Source organism: Archocentrus centrarchus, chromosome 6 (genome assembly GCF_007364275.1).
Source record: "Archocentrus centrarchus isolate MPI-CPG fArcCen1 chromosome 6, fArcCen1, whole genome shotgun sequence".
Taxonomy (NCBI): Eukaryota; Metazoa; Chordata; class Actinopteri; order Cichliformes; family Cichlidae; genus Archocentrus; species Archocentrus centrarchus.
The window spans coordinates 17,074,712-17,098,337 of record NC_044351.1 but is presented as its reverse complement, the minus strand read 5'-3'; the positions used below and the strand labels follow the sequence as shown (position 1 = coordinate 17,098,337).

The 23,626-nt window shown below is 39.5% G+C and overlaps 1 protein-coding gene across 4 annotated transcripts in view; it reads left to right on the top strand.

Annotated features, from left to right (window-relative positions):
* The window catches only part of tjp1b (tight junction protein 1b), a 68,451-nt gene that overhangs the window by 11,971 nt on the left and 32,854 nt on the right, over positions 1 to 23,626 (top strand). For 3 of the 4 annotated variants that reach the window (XM_030732559.1, XM_030732562.1, XM_030732561.1), the window contains one exon: positions 7,750 to 7,891. In XM_030732559.1, the coding sequence (XP_030588419.1) occupies positions 7,750 to 7,891 (142 nt within the window). Of the gene's footprint in view, positions 1 to 7,749; positions 7,892 to 19,602; positions 19,760 to 23,626 lie in introns of those variants that run through there. The other variant, XM_030732563.1, reaches the window with a different exon arrangement.

The window sequence follows — 23,626 nt, the reverse complement described above, 5'->3', positions numbered from 1 at the left end:
GAAGATAACCAGTGGTGTTCTGTTTCTAAACTTTATTTCGTTGTTTGTCACTGAGTGGACCACACGATCACTGTAAATGCTTTTTGTCACACCTAACAGTTTTTCAAATCATGTCAAAGGGATTTCTTTAATGTGTTGCTTTTCTTTTAATCATTCAGCTTTGTTTGAAATCTGCATTTAAATTAAGCATATTGCACGTGACATTTGCATTTTGTAGATGCCACATTACAGTTCAGTGCAGCAAACGCTGTTCAGATTGATGTGCTTTTAAACGTCATTCAACATTAACTTATCTTTGATAAAAAGCCTTTTGGTCTCAAACACCTTCCAGATTTTATTTGTGCTGCCGTGTTCACTAATCTGCCAAATCCTATGGAAACCATAAGGTTGCCATGAAGGTGGGAAAATACATCAAGAGGTCACAAACTCATTGAAGTGCATTTTCAAATGAATATATAATAACATGTGAAAAAAGTCAAAACACTGACGTGATGAGACATCAGCAAATTATTTTATATTGTATTTTTATCAATCACTACGCATGGTAACATTTGAGAAAAAAAAAAGCACATAAAATACACAGTCTGGGACTAACATCTCCACACATTATGCTTTTATTTCTTATTGTTATTAACATAACCTGCGAGCACAGTGGTGCAATGGTTAGCACTGCTGCCACACAGGAACAAGGTCCTGGGACTCCACCAGCTGGCTGGGGCCCCTCTGTCTGTAGCTTGCATGTTTACACATCTCATGTAGTGCTCTAGCTTCCTCTCACAGTCCAAAGAGTGTTATCTGAGGTTAACTGGTGATCCTAAATTGTCCGTAGATGTGAAAGTGAGCGTAAATAGTTGCCTGTCTCTGTGCATTAGCCCTGCGACAGATTGGTGACCTCTCGCCCTGTCTGCTGGAAAGGCTCCACAAAAGTTTCAGAAGTAGTAAGTAGTAACACTAGTAGTACTAACCATCACATTAATAGTAGTGATGCTACTAAACTGCGTTTCTCATGGGCCACACTGCCATTTATCATTCATATGAGAGTGAATACTTCCACTTCTTTTTCATTCTTCATTGGGTTTATTGTAAAAAAAAAAAAAAACAGTGACAAAATACATAAAGAGTGTGTACAGGTCATTTTCCATGTCCTCTTAAGCACCAAGTCAAATGAATGTGCTGCAGTGTCCTCGTTTGATTGGTTTCGGTCAGAAACGTAGCCTATAGCGACTTTGTCAAGCAAATATGTACACACAGAGAAATAGCTACATTGTGAATTATAAAACCTAAACCTAAAAGAGCAAAAACATTATTATTTTATATATGTGCTGTAACTGTTCTATTCTTTTTTATTTTTACTGTAATTTGTATTACTTCTGACTTCTCTCTGCAAGGGTTTTGAGAAAGATGTCCTGATGTATTAATCCTTTTTTTTTCACAGTCAAGTTAATTACATTTACCTTTCCGATCAATACTGTTTTTTTTTTTAAAAACAGTTTAGTCCTTACAAACTGGAAGATAATTGCTTGGTTAAAGCTGAAGATAAAATGGACTGACTCTTTTTCTCTTTGATGTAACTGTACATCAAGAATAATTGGCTAATTCCTTCAAGAAAATGATTGCGCCGCCAGCTCTGTACATCTCCCTGCTAAGGATTTGAAAAGGCACCACTGATTATGCTTTTCCATTCACAAATGCAATTTTTGTGCAGATGCATAACAGGATGTGACACCAGTTTAAATGGAGAAAAAAAAAAGGCATTTGCATTTGTATGCAGAAGCAGCTCACTGTATCGTTCAAGTACCCTGTTTTGAGCTCTTTCCATAATTACAGCATTAATTCGGTCCCATTTCTGGTCAAATGGTCAGAACAGCTTCCTGTTCTGCTGCTGATCTCACAGCATGTGGCAGTGAGATTACACACCGCCCTGCCTGAACACTTACACCATCCACCGTCCAACGGCTGTGTGCGCCATGTAAGAGGAGGCACAGCTCTGCTTGCCTTTAATAAAGACTGAATAGCAGCAGCATCTATCTAAATTAGGATTAGTCTTTGCAAACAGATGTTCCTCTTGCCTCCAGCCTTAAAAAAACCCATTCCCTACTTGCACACAGCCAAAGATTAGCATTAACCTGACTTAATGAACTTTACACTCTGTTGCAAGCCTGTAGGGATAATACAACAAGTCTACTATGTTTATGTAATGCTTCATCTTATTTATACCTGTGCCTTTTCTCCAAATAACACAACAAAAACACGAAGATAGGGGGGTAAAAGTGTAGAGAGATAACTAATTTAGCTGAAGCTTTATTGGAGTTAGCTGAGTATAAGCGTTTCTCTTACAGTGTGTTTTTCTTTATGTGCTTTATTGTGTGTGTGGCAGACAATGGTCAGGATTGCTCTTCTTGTTAAGGGTTATATTAGCGCTGGCCAAGATGGGAGGAATGGAGCGAAACATTGCCTATTGACCTGCTGATTAAGCACTAGCCATTATTGCTCGAGCTAATCGTACCTGATGGCTCCTCCAGGCAGACTGAGAGAGCCAGAGAGAGGGAACTGGGGATGGCAGAAAGTCCTGCAACTGATTAATGTGTGTGTGTTCTCCGTCCTTTCTTTGTAATAGCATCAGGGATCTGCTTGACCTTATTTGTGAACTACATTATTATACTCTGTTGTGGTCATCTGGCCATCTGGGGTCTTGGCATTGATCTTATTCCATTAACTTTTGAAGTGGATTTTCTTTGTTGTAAGAGGCTACAAATGATCCAAGTCTCCAACACTCTCATCATGTGAGAGCCAAGATGAGCCATGCTGTTTTGTTAAATTGCCATGCATCAAACACTTGGAACTGTTTGTTACAAAGCAGCAAATAAATGATTGTAGATACCTTTTAGGCTTTTATTGATAAAAATCCTGCATTCATTCATTCATACTTAAGTCTATACGGCTATTTGGCACCAGCAAAAAATATCACACCTGATGAAATGTCCTTTCCGTAACATATGTAGTCTCTCTGAACATTTTGGGAAATTTGCCCATTTGCTTTCTCGCTGGCCATTAGCTGTGAACATTGATAACACTCTCATGTGTCTTCCCTTAATATGCAGCCTGCAGCTGGGAAGAATACCTTAGCAGGGTTTTTCCTGGCTCATAATGGGTCTTTGGGGGGGTTTCTGCTTACATAAAAATGATCGGTCCACTTAATACTGTATAAGTACAATAAAGGTAATGAGTCTGCATTACCTTACCTGATAGAAATCTGTGGATTCTCCTTTTTTTTCTCTTTCATAAAGAAAGACAAAATAATCCCAAACTGGCAAAAAAAAAAAAAAAAGTTAAAAATGCTTTTTGTTTATTGTTTATTACAATGATTTTTCTTTGGCTATGGCCAATCTATGAAGAGTCTTTTAACTACCTAATCTAATCCGATTGTAGAAAAATGTGTTGTGATTACTGTAAAGGACACTGCCAAGATAGTTCTCTATGAATAGGACTAAAGCTATAGGTATGAAATCATTATTAAAAATCATTTCTGGACAAAAAGCCCCAAATGGTATCCAGAATTGAACAAAACAATACCACTGTTGTCTTCATTAGGAGGCTAGTTTAGCCTATGCAAACACTAGCATTTTGCTAATGCACACTGATTGGTCACTAAAGGATTTACAACAGGGTGTACTCCTTTGATGGGACCAGTTTTCAAATGATAACTGCAACAGATGTGAGGAAAATATTTTAAATCACAATATAATTGCATATCATAACGGCTGCTGCTGGATGCCTGATATCAAAATGGTGACTGCTGTAAAGTGGTTCATGGTGCTGTGATGTAGGCTGACAATCCCTTGAAAAAATCTAAAATGGAACTACTAGTGTCTTGAACCCCCTTCTGTTGAAAACATGATTAAAACTGGCAGCCCCATGGGGCCCCATTCAATCAGGACTATCTCAGGAACACCCCCTATGAAACCTGATGTTATAGGTTTTTTGCCATGTTAGGGACAGCGAACAATTTCTCTATGCAGGAAAAAACCTTGTTTAGCATAAAAACTGGACAGAAAGCCAACATAAGAAGACCTGTTCACCAGCACCTCTAAAGCGCATTACACCTCATTTGTTGGCGTATGAAATGAAAAGTTGTGGTTTACAAAGAGCCAGCAAGGCCTGCTGCTCATATTTGTTGGAAGATGGTGACAGCAATGATCCAGGAAGTTACAGCAAGATATTTTTTTTTTTCACGTATGAAACAGACAAGGGGCACGAACAAAAAAATATCAAAAAAGTGCACATCCACTTCTGTAACAACATGTGACAGAAAAAAAGGAAAAGAAAACATTAACAGATATGAAGTGACTGAAGTGGTCTTTGCATTTCTCAAGGAATAAAATTAACTTCATCATGGCACACAGCTGGTTAAATTATTTAAGTCTACCGGGTAACCGGTCAGATTTCTCCAAAAGTGAATGGTTTGTACATCCATAGCACACCGTCAGCCAGGCTCACATTAGACAACAGATGAAAAGATGTGATAGTATTTCCCTAAATCTCGAGCTACTCCTTTAAAATTTCAACTCCTTGAGTACGTGTCTTAAAATTATAAAGCATTCTTTTGACTTTCAATCACTTTGGCAATATTTCTGGGTGCCAAATGCCATCTATCCATCCATGCAGCTTAAACTGTGTCCATAAATGTCACAAGTGAAAAGGAGAGGCTATTATTAACCCTCACAGTGTTATATATTGTCTCAGATCACAAGTGAAACTTTATACCTGCATATTTGTTAGAGAAGAAGAAAATAATTCACCGCACATTATATCTGAGTCGGCACAGTTGCTGGCACTATGTTATGCTGTGCCTTTATGGCTCGAAGTGTTTTGGCTGAAATCCATTTCAGAATCAACATCCAAGAAATGAGGCTCTGAATGCGCAGGACTGCACCAGGCCTGCGATACAATCCAAGCAGCTTTTCTCATTAGTCATGTTTGCTGTATTGTTTATGAGAACAACCTGAGGTCGGCAGTAATTGACTGCATGTACTGTTGAATGGTTCACACTAGCATTTCCAGCCAGTAAGCGCCTTACTCTGCTTCAGGCAACTACTGAATTAATGCAGGTAGAAAGTGGATGGCGATGTTCTCTTCCTTCCCATTTTCGTTCATGCCTTTCTTTCATAAAGTCTCTGCTGAGCTTCCAAACCTCAAGAGCTCCTCAAGGCTGCTGCTGAGCTCGCTAATGGATATCTGTTTTCTCTGAGCTGCACTGTGTAGACAGGATTTTACCTCATTGAATATTGCACTAGCTAAATCCTCATTAAGAGCAACTCGGAGAAGAGAAGAGGCTGTAACAATAGCAGCAATTTGAGCTACAATATGCTGTCTGAGCTTCGTATATTCATGAGAATCTTATGCTGCACTGAATTAATTCTGTGATGGAAAAATTATGAAACAACATATGCTGCTGATTAAAATACTAGGGTAACATTTTAATTTATTATGGATTGAACTACAGATTATCTTCTTATTCAAGTAGTGTTTGGTGTGTAAAATATTCTAAAGAGTAAAACAAATATGTATGTATCATCCAAGTATAACAGTTTTACATATTTTTGTCCGAACAATCAGATCATAGTAGTATAAACAGAGAAAGTCCAGAAAGCGCTTATTTTTTTGTGATTTTGCTGAAAAATACTTATTTGAAGTCACAGATAAAACAAAATTTTGAATGGGTTTATAAACTCTTAATAACTTATTTAGGGATGATTTATAGATGAGATTTATAGAACAATAACTTTACAGTTGACAATAGGAAAGGAAAACAGGTGATTGCAGCTCTTGACTATTTATCAATAGATTACTGACAATTAACACTCCACTCTTTTTGCAAGATTTGACCAGCCAACATCCTAAAGGTGCTCTATTGGACTGAAATCTGGTGACTGTTGAGCCCATTTGAATACAGCGAACTCACTGTCATGTTCAAGAAACCAGATTAAAATGATTTGAGCTTTGTGACATGGTGTGTTATCCTGCTGGAAGCAGAAGATGGGTACACTGTGGTCATAAAGGGATGGACATGGTCAGCAACAATGCTCAGGTAGGTTGTGGTGGCTAAATGATGCTCAATTGGTACAAAGGGGCCCAGCGTGTGCCAAGAAAATATCCCCCACACCATTAAACCACCAGCAGTAGCCTGAACCATTGATGCAAGGCAGAATGGATCCATGCGTTCATGTTGTTTACACCAAAATTTGACCCTAAAATCTGAACGTCGCAGCAGAAATTGAGACTTATCAAACCTGTCAGTGTTCTGTTGTCGGATTTTAGTGTGCCTGTGTGAATTGTAGCCTCAGTTTCCTGTCCTTAGCTGACAGGAGTGGCACCCTGTGTGGTCTCCTGCTGCTGTAGTCCATCTGCTTCAAAGTTTGACATGTTGTGCATTCAGAGATGTTCTTCTGCATACCATGGTTGTAACGACTGGTTAGTTGAGTGCTGCCTTTTTTCATCTCAAAGCAGTCTGGCCATTCTCCTCTGGTATCAACAAGGCATTTTCACCCAGGGAACTGCTGCTCTGGACATTTTCTCTTTTTGGACCATTCTCTGTAAACCCTAGAGATAGCTGTATGAGAAAATCCCATCAGATCAGCAGTTTCTAAAATACTCAAACCAGTCCATCTGGCAAAAGCAACCATGCCACCTTCAAAGTCACTTAAATCACCTTTCTTCCCCATTTTGAGGCCCGGTTTGAACTTCAGCAAGTCTTCTTGACCGTGCTTACATGCTTAAATGCACTGAGTTGCCGCTATGTGACTGGAACTTTGGGTTAACAAGCAGTTGAACAGGTGTACCTAATAAAGTGACTGGGCAGATGAGTGTATATTGATTTTGGTACATTTCAGTGTGATGGTAAAGTGATGTAACCATAGTTAACACAAGGATGTATTCAGTCACCAGCTTCTCTGGATATAAAGCGAGCCTGTCCACATTTTCTAAATAAAAAATCTGCCCATATTTTGCACCTAATTAAAATAACTTCCTCCATGCAAAACATTAGTAGCTCATTATAAACCACTAATAAAGCCACTATTAATGTTTATTTTCTAAATACTTCTAAGCACAACTAATGTGCCCTATCAGAAGGTGTTGTTAAAGCAACATATGGCAAGGCTTAAAATAAAGGCAATAGCTGTGATTGGTTTATTCACTCCCCCACCGGGCTGATTCATTTTGTGGTGATTATAGCAATTTACACAGCAATTAAGAAATGAACGTGGGAAACACAAAGGGAACGCGAGGTAGAGGATTTCAATGTGGTCAGCAGGGTTCCAGCGGTGCTGCCTAAGTATGTCATTTGCAAAGGGTACAACATTTCATTTCATGAGAGCGTTGGTGATAGGTCAGCCAAGTGTGCCTCCTCCCCACATCTCACCATGACCCAGCTATAGTTTAGCTGTCATGGCCTGCAGAGTTGCACGGGCCTTCTGTATTTGGAGCTGCACTGCTTCCCTGCAGTGTTTCTGTGAAATGAAATCCTATTATAGATTTCTTTAAATGCCATTTTATCCTGTAGGGGGGCTGTGGCATTTTGACAAGCAGAAACATGACTAAAGTGTACTTCCTTGTCTTCTTTAGTCTAGCTTGTGGCACTTTCTCCTGCTGTGTTAAAAATATGCATGATGTGTGCTTATTTGCCCTGATGTGGTGTTGCTGTTTTTCTCTGTCCTCCTTCTCCTCCTGCTCCCTCTGCGCTCACCTCAGGATACATCCCAGTCCTACCGCGGGCTCCAACACAGCAGCCTCCTCCGTGAGCACCAGTCAGGGCAAGCCATCACTCCGCCGCATCAAGGGCCGCATTCACAGGAGCAAGAGCTTGGACAGCATTGACCTCCTTGACTCCAATGTAAGTAAATTCACTGAATGACAACATGATGACTTTGTGACATAAATGCACAACCCTAACAAGACAACAAACTGACAAAACCCAGCACAGAATATGGTGATTTAGAGTCTCAGAGTGCAATAAAAAAAAAAAAAAACTTTGCTGTGCAAACTTACAAAACATTTTCAAATAATGTGGCAACTACAGGAGGGAATCTCCAGACATCCACGTTACACCAAACAAAGATTGCACAAGGACAGTTAGGAGCTATTTGTCTGAGGTAAAGCCACACAACCAGTGAGATTCACATCACACTTTGAAAAACTATAAGTGAGAAATGCCACTCAGAAAAAAACAAATTAGAAACACTTGCTTAAGTTCTGCAGTTCTCCCTTATTCCCATTTACAAATAATGACAATAACAATAATACTGTTGATGAAACTAGATACATTTTAAAGCAGCAAGAGGAAAGGTGATAATGGAAAAAAAAAGGGTAATCTTTCTGGTCTGATTTGTGCTCCTTGAGTGATTTATAACTGGATTACAGGAGCTTGACAATACATCCCCTAAATTAAAGAATCTTTTCTTAGTTGCAGATGAGAGTTGGATTAAAAATTTCCCTCATAAATTCCAATACAATATTAGAATGTGGATGTGTCAGATTGCAGCTGTAATTGTACAGTTTGCCAACTATAATCAGTAGTAACAGTTTATGACTGCAATTCTCTTGAAATGATCATCTGTAAGCTGTTTATTTACTAGTCTACCATTACTCCACTGTTTCCACTGTTATCACCAAAGACTGTTGAAAACTCATGCTGAACAGTTTCTCAGTCTTCATGTGCTCATCCATGTACAGATGGAGGCAGACTCGAGTAACAGCTTGAGACTCAAGTTTGGCTTGGCTTCAGAAAAAAAGATACTACATCATATTGCATTGTACAGAAGCAGCTGTTAACATTTTTTTCCTCAACCATAGTCAAGATATCAAAAACAACCAAAACACGGTACAGTATTTTTTTTTTTTTTTTACAGTAGTTTATTACAGTGAACTCATAACTATGAAAATATCACTGCAAGCTATTGGACTGCAAACAGAGGTAAAACAACTGTCTGACCTTTATTTAATCTGCACCATAACTGACATGCAAAACATGTTGTGATTCTGCGGGGTAATTTCATACCTGAGGTGTATTACTGCTTATATAACAAGATAAAACATGTTAATGTTTGCTGGACAGAGCCAGGCTCAGTGTCTTTCTGTTTCCTATTTGTATGGTAAACTAAGCTGACCAAGCTGCAGGTTGTATCCTGATTAAAAAAAAACTGTGCAAACAGATCCATTTTGTCTCAGCAACGTTTAAAATGTGTTCTTAAATTTAAAAAAAGGTCAAGATGCAGATGAATATTTGCAGTTTATGTTTTCCCAAATATATTAAAATGTTTAGATTAACTCAAAAATACATTTAATTTCAGCATCAATTTACACACCAACACACACACACACACACACACACACACACACACACACACACACACACACACACACACACACACACACACACACACACACACACATATCTTGCCTCCTTAGTTATATTCAGCATGCAGGTGTCTCAGTTGTTGAATACATCAAACTGTTCCCAAATGCTCAAATTGAAACCTGCCACATTTTTGCTTTCAAATCTTTAAAGTCACATTAAGTTATCATGACACACTCTTCAGAAAGCGTTTTCTGATACATAAGGCACAATAATGCAGAAAATAGCAGAATGTGCACACATCAAAGCAAACACAGTTGTAACACACGCTTTCACAGGCGCAGCAGTAGACTGCTGGAGGGCCTCAGCCTCAGGGGAACCATATCGTGTTGACAGCTCAGCAGTGACCTAACTATGAATTCTGCTCAATTGTTCCATCTCATAAAAGGAAAACCTCCTAGCAGGTTTAATTATTGATATGAGAATTGGTAGGCAAATATAATATTTTAAGGGGTTATGTTTAACTCCAGTCTTCTTAGTCGTGCTCATGGAAGCAGTCTGACTTAAGGATGGCGCTGTATGAAAGGTCAGAGGAGCCCCAGTGTTGCTGCAATTCATCCAAACTGAACTTCACAGCAGTCAGTTCTATAATTGTTGAGATATTTCACCCAAAACCATAAATCCTAACCTCAAAGTCAGTAAAAATCAGAGGATTATGAGAAAAAAAATAGGATTCATCCTTATTTATCCTCTGGTTATCATGGGATACCAGCATTAAATTTGCCTTTGTACAAACTAGTTGCTGAGATACTGTTGGCCTGAAACCTGTACTGTAGGTTTCAGCTTAAAGGAAATCCAATAGTTGAAATGCTTCGTTGTAAGTGGGGACCAATTGAGTGACAAACTGATTTTTTTTTAATCCCTAAAGCCATTTAATTAACATTTCTAAAAGCAGTGAAAACACTCCTCCATGGTGAGTTTAGCATCACATATCAGTCATTGTCTTCACTAAAAAAAAAATAATAATAAAAAAGAATTGTCATGATTGATTGAACAAAAGACCTACATTTGGAAAGTAATTACAAAATCAACATTCAGTTCCCATCCAGCAAACCTGGCGGTGATATGGTGGAGGCTTTTAGGCTGTAATTGACAGATTAGTGGTGGCCTTGATTTTGAGCCATGCATAACCAACCTAAGCCTTTATCTGAATAAAAAAGCAGTGTAGTGTCGCTGAATTCTCATTTCCTATCATGCTCTGTAAGTCACAGGCCATGCTGTCATTTGTCTTTATGACCTGCCACTCAGAGAGGATACTTCAAACACCTCAAGTGGCCACTATCTCACCAGAGACTGAGAGCTCAGCTAAGAGATCCTGGCCTTTCCGCGGTATATTTCTTTTGTACAGGCTGTGTGTGCAATAGAGGAAAACTTGCTGACTTGCCAAAACTCAAATGCAGCTGATGGAAGTAACGGTCCGCCTTACAGTGAGTGATGACACCGCAGGATGCTGAGCCGAGGAACAGTTTCCATTGCATCCTACTGGAATGTCACAACAGACACAACACTGCCACTGAGCCTCTGGATGATCTGCATTCATTTTCTATCCATAATCTTGCCTGTTTGGCTGATTCTACACATAAGTAAAGATATTAATCAACTGAGTGTATGAATTTAGGTCCATAACCATCATTGCCCATCAGTGTAGAGCTAAATAATCAATAGTAGTTAAGACTTTGTTTATATTGATTGCTTCTTTTGATTGCTTTTCTCTCTTGATAGTCAGGGGAGGACTTTGGCACCTGGCCCACTCCCGCTGTCATTTGTATTGGCAAGCAGTGCACTTGTTCACAGAAAGCTTGAATCAGATTTTAGTGCTAAGGCTGCAGAAAGCATAACAGAGATAGAGTGGGGGGGGTCAACTACAGTCTTTTATGGACCCAACGCCTTTGTGTATGGCAGGAGTTATTTTTCTATGTTCATGAATAATACAGACTTTTTTGCAAAAGAGTGTTTTTACTAGTCTTTTTTTTTTTTTTTTTTTTAGGGAACATAAAATCTTATTCTCTTTATTATTTACCCTACTGATCTCTTGCATCTGACCACTCTGTGACTTTCCCTTGTTGTTCTAAGTTTTGCTATCTTTGCTCTGTGTATTTTTACACGCATCGATGCCGAGCTGTTCCTTCATATGTGGCACCTTGTGTGCGCTGCATTTCATCATGACATTGGGAAAGAACATCTTTTACAGACACACCGAAAATGCCTTGTAGCCTTGGTGCAACTGAGCTTGCTGTTTCCTGCGTGTAGATTTTGGGAAAGATCTGTTTTTAATGCAGTGTTTTTCCTGCACTCTCAGCTGTTTTGGAAAAAATGTTAAAGGAATGTTTGCTGCAAAGGCTATAAACAGGTGAGCTGCAGAGAGAAGCTATAACCGCATCAGCAGGAGGAGATGCAGCTAAGCCAAGATGAAAAGCACAATTAAATTAATTACTCCTTAACTGATCAGGATCAGTCACTAACTGGGCCTGAGGTTTGCACTGGTCAAAGCCTAATCTCTTATTAGTTCTGCTTGCCCTATTCCACTCTTAAAATCCCATCTTTGGCTGCAATCTGCCATGGACAGAGGCACTCCCCCCCTAACCACCACCTAAAAAGCCCCAGCGTAAGCATTTATTCACTGCTCAGTCTTAGGAAAGTGCTGCAGATGCATTTACAGAGAGAGCAACTGCAGCTGAATTAACCAATCTGCATATTCAGGGGCCTGTTACAGGGAGATTGTTCCCATGTGATGAAGGAATGGAGGTGCGTGAGAGTGGGAGTGGAGGGCTGCACCTGAGTGGGACACACCACAAGGGCTGGCTGTGAAAAGAGAGAGAAAAGGAGGGAGGAGCAGTGCATGGAGTGGGGTGGGGTGGGGGTGCAGGAGATTTACAGTATCACAACCAACACTATGGGATGCTTTATTTGAAGGAGAGGGGAGGAGTAAGAGGTGGTGGTGGGGTATGGGGATGCACTGGGATTGGAGCAGATGATTTTCTCTACGTGAAGCAGGTCTGTTATGTAAGAACAGTCAAATGGATGATGTCCTGTTGGTGATAAGCACTAGGGGAGTGGTTGAAGGTGCTTATATGTGACACTGAGCTTGAAGCTGACCATGTGTGATGCCACTGATGCCACAGGCTGTGTGGCAGGAATGGCAGATGTTGAGGACACGTCTCGGGGCTGTGACCCAGGAGCAAGGCCTGTCTATGTGCCCTCTGTTAGGGCATCTGGTGGGGTCACTTTAGGCTCTGTGCACCGGGTGTATTTAGTACCATCATGTTACACACCTTGAAGCAGTATGTTGACACTGCACAGTGCTTTGTAACGTTTCTTAATTAACAAAAAAAAATCATGCATTTTGACACTTAACCTTGTAAAGCCTGAACCATGAAGTAACTGCTAGAAAGGTTCAATTTTTTGAAACTGGAGTGTTTATTGAACCTTCTGACAAATTAGAAAAAAATCAAGCATGAATTTGCATGTATGTTTTAATTTGTATCATTTTTGCTAAGTTTTTGGCATTTTTGTGCAATTTGTTGCACACAGTTTTTTAGTTTCCTTAAACAAACCAAAAAAAGGGGTTAGGGGTTGATGTAGAGGTCTCAGAAACTCTTGTATTAAATATGATACATTTGGCGTTACAGGGTTAACTAACTGGTTATTACAGGTTTGTACAGTTTGTAATGCTTCTTTCAGTTTCTATCAGTAGTTGCGATTTCCTCTGGTCCAGAGTCCTTGCTTGTCAGTGGGCAATTTGAAGAAAATAAATTGCGCCTCTGAATTGTTGGACTCCAGGCCCTCATCTACAACAAATCATCTCAAAAGAGAAGACTCAAACTCACATAAATTCCAACAACTCTATTGACTTTTCCACATGATTTATGATAGGAGGAGAGACTTGGGCAGCAGGCGCTGTGTGCAGCTGAGGATTACTCAAAATGTAGCACTAAACCAACATCTCACACACATGCACATTTTCTGTTGCAAACAAACACACTCGATCTATTACTACCACAATAAAATCCTCTCATTATGATGTTGGCTGATTTTCAAGGAGAAATCCACGTTCACATTGAGCACCTGAGTGTAGGGTCAAGCGAAGGACAACCAGCAAGATGATGTAATGTTTGTATGAATCAAAATGGTGGCCATGGCGGGCAAGTCAAGCATGAAGAATGGAACAGAGAGAAGGCTGCCCCAAGACAACTTAATCAATCACAAGGTTTGATGCTTACAGTTGTGGATGCTCTGTAGATTACATTGTCTGCTGATTGATTATCATGAGATGAGCAGACACTGATTTCCTGGAAACAAATTTTACAGACGGCAAAATATATGCTAATATATCCTAGCTACCAGCTAACACCTCAAAAGAAAAACTACTAATTTTCACCAATGACTCATTTTTTGGGAAACAGTGTTGCTTACCTAATAGGATTTAGGACTGTGATTAGAATGATTTCTTAAAATAAGTAATTTATTAATGATAATGATAATAGAAAATACCCATTTTTGACCGTCTAATAGTTTAAAATGGACCAAAGACATTCTGTTTCAAACCTGAGAGGTTTGACACACTCTTATTTAAGAAACTGATTCCAGCAAAAGTTCATTAGGTGTTTACATCAAGAAACATGCTCAGTGATATGGGAAAGCCTATTACTAGTGTCAAATCACACACATTCAAGTAAAGGATGCTCCAGTTCTGAAATGACTGTGTGCTCATCCAGATGCATATTGTTGTCATTTAATTCCCTCCTTGGTGAAGAAGGAAGTCAATATATTGATATCAGTCAACACTGAAAACATCAGCCAGTACTAATACAATATATCTGTGCATCCCTAGCTTTGAGTATTGTGAGGTTTGACATGTCACATCATATTAAATGTAAGGTTTTACTTTATTACACAAAGACTCATTTTTCTACATGACAAATAATGTCTATACTGTTCAATAATTAATTAAGGAAGGAAGTGGGCGTTTGCATATTTGTGTAGTTATATGTATGTGTATCTGCTGCGTAAGTGATGCGTGTGTGTGTGTGTCTCTTGCAGCCTGCCATGTTGCTGGACATGTAGGATGTGTGTTGATGCCCAGGGAGGCACCATATGCTGTTTAGGCTCAGGAGCATCCCATCACGGCAGACCTGAACAACCCCCAGCGCCTTCTCGTGCCCCCCCCCCCCCCCATTAGATCGCGCGTGCTTCATCCTCCAGCAGGGGCCGAAATCACGCAGATCCACTTTCCTCGCGCCTGTATTCACGCCATCATGAATAATCCCTTATATAGATTTCTTCTTGCAAGGCTTGACACAGTCAGGTTCAGGCCAGATAAATAGTGTTCAGCTGAAGTCCTGCAGAGGGCAGAGTTTTACTACATAAATGCACAGGAACAGTGTGAAACAGGCATTTTTATTTTATAAAATTTTTTTTTTTTTTTTGCACAGCTGACGCAGTAGAGAAGAAAGGGAGGTTGGATGTTGGGTTTACCTTTCACATGGGCCTGAAACTCATGTTAAGATACAAATTCCTATCATGAAAAATGAACAATGTAGCTGCAAGAATGGGTAGAGTTGTTGGTTTAATGTCTATTGATGCTTATGTGATTGGCGAAGCTAAGCAGAAAACCATGCAGTTTAAACATATGCTTATTTGATTTATTGCATAAGGGGAAACCTTAATGCCTTAATTTATCTTTTTTCTCATGGGATCCGTCAGTTACTTAACCTGTAGTTTTGTAAAAAATTAATTTCTAGTAGAAATAAGAAGCAGAGATTCATAGCATTGCCTGGCCTATTTCCGCAGTGCGGTAAATTACACCTGGGTGATTTTTCTCCCTTTTTCTTCCTGTCTCTGTTACCCCTATCAACTGCCCTCTGCAATACCCCTTCAGTCTGGTCCAAAGGGAGCATCTGATCACAGACCACCTAGGCCTCTAATTGCTTTACTATCATCCTGAGCAAGGTTTCTCTCTTTGGAATGAGCCAAGAACAGAGAACCCCTTACAAATCCAAAATAAATTAAAGGTCTTGTTGATGGAAAATAAGAAACAGCCACCTCACGAATTTAAGTCTTAAGTGGTAGCTCGTGTTATGGCTCACTCGGTGTGTGAAGCGGTTAGGTCTTAGCTTACAAGGGCTCTCTGAGCTTACGTGAGAAGAGGATCACAACAGTTCTTGTTAATGAACAGTGAAAATTGATGTGTTGTTGCCATTCAGCACTCTGGAGAATCAAAATTGGATTGATAAGGATTTGGATCCTTTAAAATCTTTAATTCCGCTCAAGGAATTCAGCTTTGTCGTTAACCTTGCATTTGCTCAAAGGCAAAATAATTTAGCTCCCCACCTCACTTGTGAAAAACCTCTCTGTCATAACATGCGTCCACATTAACTGATTGGAATTGTTCATCTTTATTAGCATTCGTGCTCCCTCCTGGGATAAGCATACTTAGGTGATTGCTTCTTTGCTGGTGTACATGATGTCGTTTGATCCAGAGGATTTGGATGCTGGTAGACTGTTGTCACATGATCCGGAGGCCTGGGGATGTGAGGTCGTTTCATGTCACCTGATATGTCTGAGCTTTCAGCTGTTGGTGGGAAAATGAGACAGAGATTATAGGTTCATTTGGGGAATCTTGAAAAATATGTGTTTCGGCCCCTGAACATGATTTTAGCTTTAAAAAGCATGAATTGGTAAATCCAGATTTGTGCTTTGTCAATCACATCCTGATTGTGTTTGCAAAGATGGTGTTTGTCTCATCCCTTTTTTTTTTTAATGCCTGTAGCTCTGAATCATTGTGCAATTTTATGAAATACCTGTGTTGAAAGTGGAAATTAAAAAAAAAAAAAAAAAGATAAGACACTTATGTAATAGAGTATTTTCTGGGATAACATTTTTGATGCAGTGCATAATTTTACATGGTGCAAACAATTCTTTGCAGCAAAAGCAGACAATTGGCAATTCATAAGAGAATGCAAAAAAAAAAAAAAAATATATATATATATATATATATATATATATATATATATATGTATAATATATAATATATATATAGTAATTGCATTTGAAGGAAGCAAACCACAAAGACAAAAATGAGTCATTAGTTGATTAGTTGGGCCTTACATAAAAGCTGAGTATTCAAAAGGCTAAACAGCTAACAGCTGCATGATTGTGATCATAATTGATATCTGTATTTGGATGCAGGAACTAAATGTTACACTCCAGATTAAATATATCTCATGATCGATAATGCAATCACAAACTGTAAAATGAGCTGCTAATACAGGTACCAGCAGCCACATCGTGCGTCCATGTTTCAGCTGGATTTTCCTGCTCTACATGCTTTACAGAGGTCACACTTCATTCATCTATAAAACACAACCTGATAGGTGCTTTTCTTACATGCTGACTTTACAAGATGTTTCCCACTCACTAGAGCACAAACCCCGGTGACAGTGTGCTGCACTTCATAATCACATGGCACTTTAAAACCTTTCTGTTCTGAAGTAGTGGGTTGGCTGTCACGTCAGTGTGATGCTTTCTCACGCTAGAGGTCACTGATACTGACAGAGGACGACGCAGAAATCGCAGAAATGCAAGCCTCTGTACAGTAGCCAGCTCACTCCTTTATGGGATTACATTGTTGTACTCCAAGTTGTAAAGCCAGCCACTGGATAACAAGATAAGAAGCACAAAGTTTTACATATCATCTTGCAGCTTTTGGCAACATGGTATCACAGAATATTATATATTCTTCCCCGTTGCCTTTGGGCAAATGCATTTATTTGCCTCTGCTGCAGTGCAATGTTTAACATCTTTCATGTCATTTGATAGCTGCGATCATTAAAGCACACAGATAGCCACGCCAGCCTTTGCTGAGTAGGCTGTTCTCCTGACCCGCGCAGCCGAGAGGTGACTCATGCACCGTCAGGGGCAGTGCACTCTAAAAGCCAGCCTGCTGTGAATTTCTAATTTGCTTTTCCACTCGTGTGATTTGTTCCTGCAGTCATACTCTGGTTTGGATCCTGTCTGTGTTTGTAGGTGTGCTGATGGGGGGAGAGAGACGCTGCATTATTCTGATGCACGGCATGTGAAACTCCCTCCGTGCTGTTGAAGTCAGCGATGCAAACACTGTTGTAACAATAACAGAGGGTACATCAAGGGCTTCAACAGAAATACATTGAGAGGCATAAGCTCACATCAAAGCTGCTTCAGTTCACAAATGCAGATGGTAAAACAAGACATGTATATCGAGTGTGGTTTGATATCCCGATATATTTTTTTCTGCTTACAAATTTTAGTCACTTTGAACATTTTTAAGGTGCAATGAGAACTTAGAATGATGAGTGGCATCCTCCAAATGTCTTTGACTTACTGCAAAAGCTTTGGCTGTCATCACTCTTAACACTGAAAAGTTGCAAGTTGCAACTGCTGTTCATTACATCTTGTTTTTCCACAGGATATCTGTGCCTGCCTTTGTTTATCTAATTCTTATGACCTTGGCCAACTCACGTTCTTCCATTCAAGATGCACCCCCACCCCACACCCTTCTGATCCTCCAATGAAATCTGCGAGCTCCTTACGTCAGCTACATTGCAGGACCTCTGTGCTCCTCCAGCATTATATTCAGGCCCTATCTTCTCCTGCGTTCATTAGTGCCAGAGGTAGAGTTGACAAGAACGGTCACACATTCTCAAAGTGATAAAATGCACAACAGAAGGCGCTGCAGGGAATCAGTTACTTCTGGAAAAGCTAACAAACTAAAATGCATGCAATAGAGTCTTAAGAGTGGGATTTGGTGCAGTGCACAATTTACATTCAGCTGTATATTGATTAAATCTGTATGCCCCATGGGAAGGAGTATTGAGCATCGTGACTGTAGGCTGGATTTTAATTCTATCCTCTGCATTTTAAATGGCTTTCTGCAGCATGTCATTACAACTTAAGAAACCTACCTCAGCTTTTGCTATAAAAAAAGTTTATGTTTGCTGTTGTTAAAAGCAATAGCCCAATACATTTCTTGGTGAGACATTGTGCATTCAAAACAACACAATATCACTGAGAAATATCATCCACAACAAAGGCTTCTAATCACACACATGGAGAGAGGGATAAACTGTCTTGTCCTTGTCCAGTACTTGTGGCTTTAGAAGACACTTAGTGAAACCACAGCTTTCTTAAATTCAATCTGTCAAATCAATATTACGTCCTGCTTAACATGAAAATGTTTATGTCCCATATTTTTAGTAAGATGACATGGAGCTTGAGGTTCTGTGTGTATAACAAATGAATATCTCTCATATCTATCTTGGTGTTAAATGTTTACAAAGGGTGTATGCTTTGTGAAAGTGCTTTAAAAATATCTCTGAGTCTTGGTTTTGCCATTAGCGAGTACTGCAGCACTTGAATGAACTGTGTTGTAGAAATACTCTTTTTAATGTTGTCAAAAAGCAAAAAATTACTATTTTAAAATGACCTTTTTAAAAGTATGAACTCAAACACTGTTGCCAATAGCCCTGTGTTCCTTATATCAACTGCCTCTCTGTACTTTAACTCTTTGCATGACATGAGGCAAAGGGGGCAGAAAAATTATTTAGGTCTCCTTCAATTAAGCTGTAAAAATCTAAAGCTACAGGAAGAGACAAATCATATTTCCTGAAAAAAAAAAGGTTTTTTATGGTGGCCATAAAAACACGCATTCATATGACTAGTCTTCTTGGTCAATAAACATGGTTATCCATTATATAGCCTATTTTGTACTTTTATTAATGTTAAATTTTAAAGGCTTCCTGCAATCAATTTAAACCAGACTCGATTTATCTAATATATAGGTTAATAATGTCTTAAATTTACATCGTAATTATAACAGGCTAGAATATCTAAATAGGCTGGTGTTTATAGGCATGGATAGTTTCCTCACAAATCGATGACAAAATGAACAAGTCTCCTCAGTTCCTTGGACTGGACATTGATATGTTCAGCGGGATCGGATAGAGGTTCTTCGGTTTGTTTTCTCCATCTTCAGCGACTGGAATGGCGCTTTATGCTGCTGGACGTGGATAGCGTTGCCGCTGCTACTGCTGCTGTGGGAAGCCTCTCTGCTCTGCATCCCATTTCATCCTCTCCACCCCCCGCGGACAAACCGGAATGGTTTCTTCCAGGCGAACCTGTCACTGTCGCCGCGGCGGAGCAGGCAGCCGAAGTGTGAGCGCAGAGGGGGGGGGTGGGAAAGGAAGGCTTCATCCACTGCCTGCCATTGCAGTGCGGCGGCTGCTGCTGCTCTGGAGCCACACCAGAAAGACCCCTTTTCCTTTTATGTGAGATTTTTACAAACACGCCGGGAGGACCATTGCTTTTGCGAAGGTGAATGGTTTTCTTGATTTCTCCAGTAGTGCGTTGTTAGGGAGCGTATGTTTCTTTGCAGCCGCAGGAGCTTACTGGATGTGTCCCCCTGCGGGTACAAGCGAGGGATAACGGTGCAAGTCGAGGTAACTTAGCTACCTCTCTCCTACCAACTGCATCTGCGCGCTATGCTAAGGGGTTAGCAAGTTGCCACGCTAACGTATCTCCTCTTTGAAATCGCGAATAACGAGGTTCATTGCTGTATTATCTGTGGGACTCGCATAAGCGATTTGAATAAGTCAGAGGATGCCTTGCGTTAGAGCTGTCATCGAGCGGACGGGTTATTAAGTGCGTCCAGGTAAGATTAGCTGGGAGTAGCTAGCCTAGCTGCTGGAACAAAATGTCGGCCAGCTAGGGGGTTGATTTGACCAAGAGGGTATAAAAGGGGCACAAGATTTAACGTCAGGGTGCAGGAGGCAAGGAGAGCGTGGTAACATGGAGTCAGCTGCTGCAAATATGGCATGTTGGGTTTTTTTTTCCTCCTTCCCTAAATAAAAGGGGAAGGCCGTGCGATGGCTCATCTTATTGATGTTCCGTTAGTAAAACCGAAGTGGGGCTTTAGTGAAGTTGTTAGCTTATTAGCTGGTGTTAGGTTGGTACCACCGGAATACCTGCTCGCTTGTCCCGGTGTCTTCACACTTTAAACATTTCATAATAATGCCAGCTGTGTGTGCGCGCGCGCATGTGTATAAAATACCCTGTTTTGTATGGCTCGTGCAGGCTAACTTTCATTTTTAATTTCCATAGTAACCAATTGATTGCTGCTAACGTGAACTGAAGGCATCAGTCGTCACCTGTTGAGCGTTGATGTGGGGTTGTTTCACATATTATAATTTGCTATGAACTACTAAATGTATGGTCAGGTGACGCCAGCTTACTAGGACGTGGGACACTCTTGTTATGTGTGTAAAATGTTTGATAACAATCAAAACGTGGGCTTTAATTTCTGACTTATCGGAGCTATCGGAGATTTTAGTTATCGAAATATCGTGTATCGACTTTAATTTCGTCCTTCCAAAAGCTTCTTAAGGGATTGCTAATGTAGTTTGGCTGCTGTGGGAAACAATGTATGCCTCTTTCTAGTAGGTCATAATATCTCAAAATCTTGTTTTCTATTGCAAATTGTGTCTAAGCATTACTTCTGACAGAGATGTCAGGTATTAAATGTGTGTGTAGTCATGTTTTGGGGGAGTGCAGTAATTGTCCTGTCATGCATTTCAGTTGATTTTTTTTTTTTTAATTACAGGCTGTGACTTTAGCTCACAACAGTATTTAACTGCAGTGATTTTTACCCCACCACATATGATTACTGCATCTCTTAGTGGAAGAGTGGTGATTCATTGGTACACATCTTCATCTTGCACTCCCTTAGGTTTGTGACTAAAATGTGTAATCACTGGTGACTGGCATCGTCATAGTAATGCTACATGAAGCTGCAGCAGGAAAATAGATTTGTCGAATGAAGTGGGAGAGCCATATTACAGATGATGTTTGTGGTTAGCCTTCAGATGTTTCATTGCACAGTCCAACTGGCTTCTTTCTCCTCGACAAAACAGTTCAGAATGCAGAGGTGTACACTCAGTGAGCCTGGCAAACATGTTACTCTGGTGAAGAAAATATCAGCTCAAGGGCGGACATACATGTTGGTCTGTAAATCATGTTACCCTGAGCTGTCATAGGAGCAACTGTCATCTGAATCATTGCGGTTTTGGAAGGACAAGCGCATCTGATATTTTGCCTACTTAAGTTAAATTTGACTGACTGCAGCTTTGTAATCCTGTGTATTTATAGAAACTGGCTGGAATTAGGGGCTTATCTGTTTGCTGGTGACAACAGACATACTAATGAGACTGAATTACTAAATTATGTCATGTGTTTGTACTTGCTGCACCTGTAAACCTTGGTTTTGCTATGAGATCACACACACAGATTATTTTATTAATATGAAAGAGATCTAGGTGGATGGCCTCTTTGACCTCTTTCAAGAGATACATGATGTGTTTAAATGGAGAATGCTGGAAAATGTTTGTTTGGTGAACATTAGAGCCGAATATTGACTGGGGCAAATGCTAATTCACATTTTTTAGACTTATTATATGCCTACATATGTTAAAGCTACATTTAGAAGGTGAAAATGGGGCCATTGTTTATAAACTTTCAAGCAATGTATTTTGCAAACTAGTTCCCTAAAGATGGGGCAGATGACATCTCATAAAATATGCGTGATTTTTGCAATATTTAAAATGAAAATATGGTTGTACGCTGTGGCAGAATATACAGGTGTTCAACCCATTCAACTGGGACGGTGCGTAACTGCATTCAGTGCAGGCAGGCGGGTGTGAATCTGCAAATCTGCTGGTGCTATCGCTGCTGTTGGCCACGTTTAGCAAACCAACATGTCATTGTGTGTGCAGTGTGCACAATGCAAGGTGCCACACATTTCAGTGAGAAACTTGTAAATCAGTAAACATGCAGTATTTGTTTGGACTGTGTTTAAAATTAAAATGTCTTCAGCTTTGACTGTTTTTTTGTTACTTTTAGATGAGTTGATTAGTAATTGTTTTTTCCCCTTTTAATCAACTAGAAAATTAATCCCTGGCAAGATCACTAGTAGATGCAGATTCAAATGGCAAAGATGCCATTTGAATCTGCATCAGTCTCCTGAGCAGTGATACTGACTCTGACAGCAATGATTTTCATATCGTGATATATAAGTGTTCCCGCTGATTTATCCATTGTGTTGTACTGTAAATAGTTTGCGTTTCAGTGTTAGTGATAGCCTCAAGGGGCAACTAAAATAACAAAGAGAGGAATTAATGAGTTAGCCTGGCCTATTTTGAAGAACTGTAACATCTGTGCTTACATCTGTCCCAACATGTTAGCTTACTGTGATAATCATAGGGTATGTATGTATGTATGCGTGTTCTTTAAGTCCTCCTAGATGCGTTAATCACTCTGGATGAAACTTCCTTTATAAACTGCCCAGGATACCTGTATTATCAACATCTATATAGTTTTTGGAAATAATTTTTGTAACACTCAAATCCTTATAAATTTTATATAGTATGTGTAGTAGCTCATCTCAAAACAGTGACATTACGTGTACGTTGTTGTTTGTAAATACATTTTGCAGTTTTTAGTGCGGTGGCACTTTCGGATCACTGAAATATGTTGTCATGCATGTCTGTAAACAAGTTTTCATCAGACAGTAACACTAATAGTGCCTGTAATTGGTTACTTTCTCTTATACAATGAATACATAGCTACGTATTATTCATTGGTTTGGTGTTTATGGATAGCCTTTTTTACCATCTGGCTTTATACACTCATAAAGAAGATAAAAAGAATAACACAATAAATAAACATGCATATCTGTGTTTAAATACATGAGTAAAGCAAACAAGCCTCACAAGCCTGGCAAAAACAGATTTTTGTGTTTTCAGTCCATTTTTTTTAATAGATTTTTTTTTTTTTTTTTTTTTTTTTTTTTTAATCCATGACAAAACATAATTTGAAATTAGCTGGTATTGCATGACTGAATCCTCCTGAGTTAGCATTTTGTAGATCAAGCTTTAAATAATGGCAATACTTTTTCTTATGTACATTCTCAACCTAAGGCTACATTTTTGAAATAGTGTTAGTTGATCGATGGGTGTGATGAACGTTAAAAGGTCATTGCTTCGATCCATGGCCAAGTTTAGACTTCCTAGCAAACATGTTTTAAAGATATGTCATTGAAATCCATGTTCTCATAATACACTTGGCCTCTGTGTGGGCACATGGCATGTTTACATTGCGATTTTGCGATCTCCAGTTACACAGAAGCTT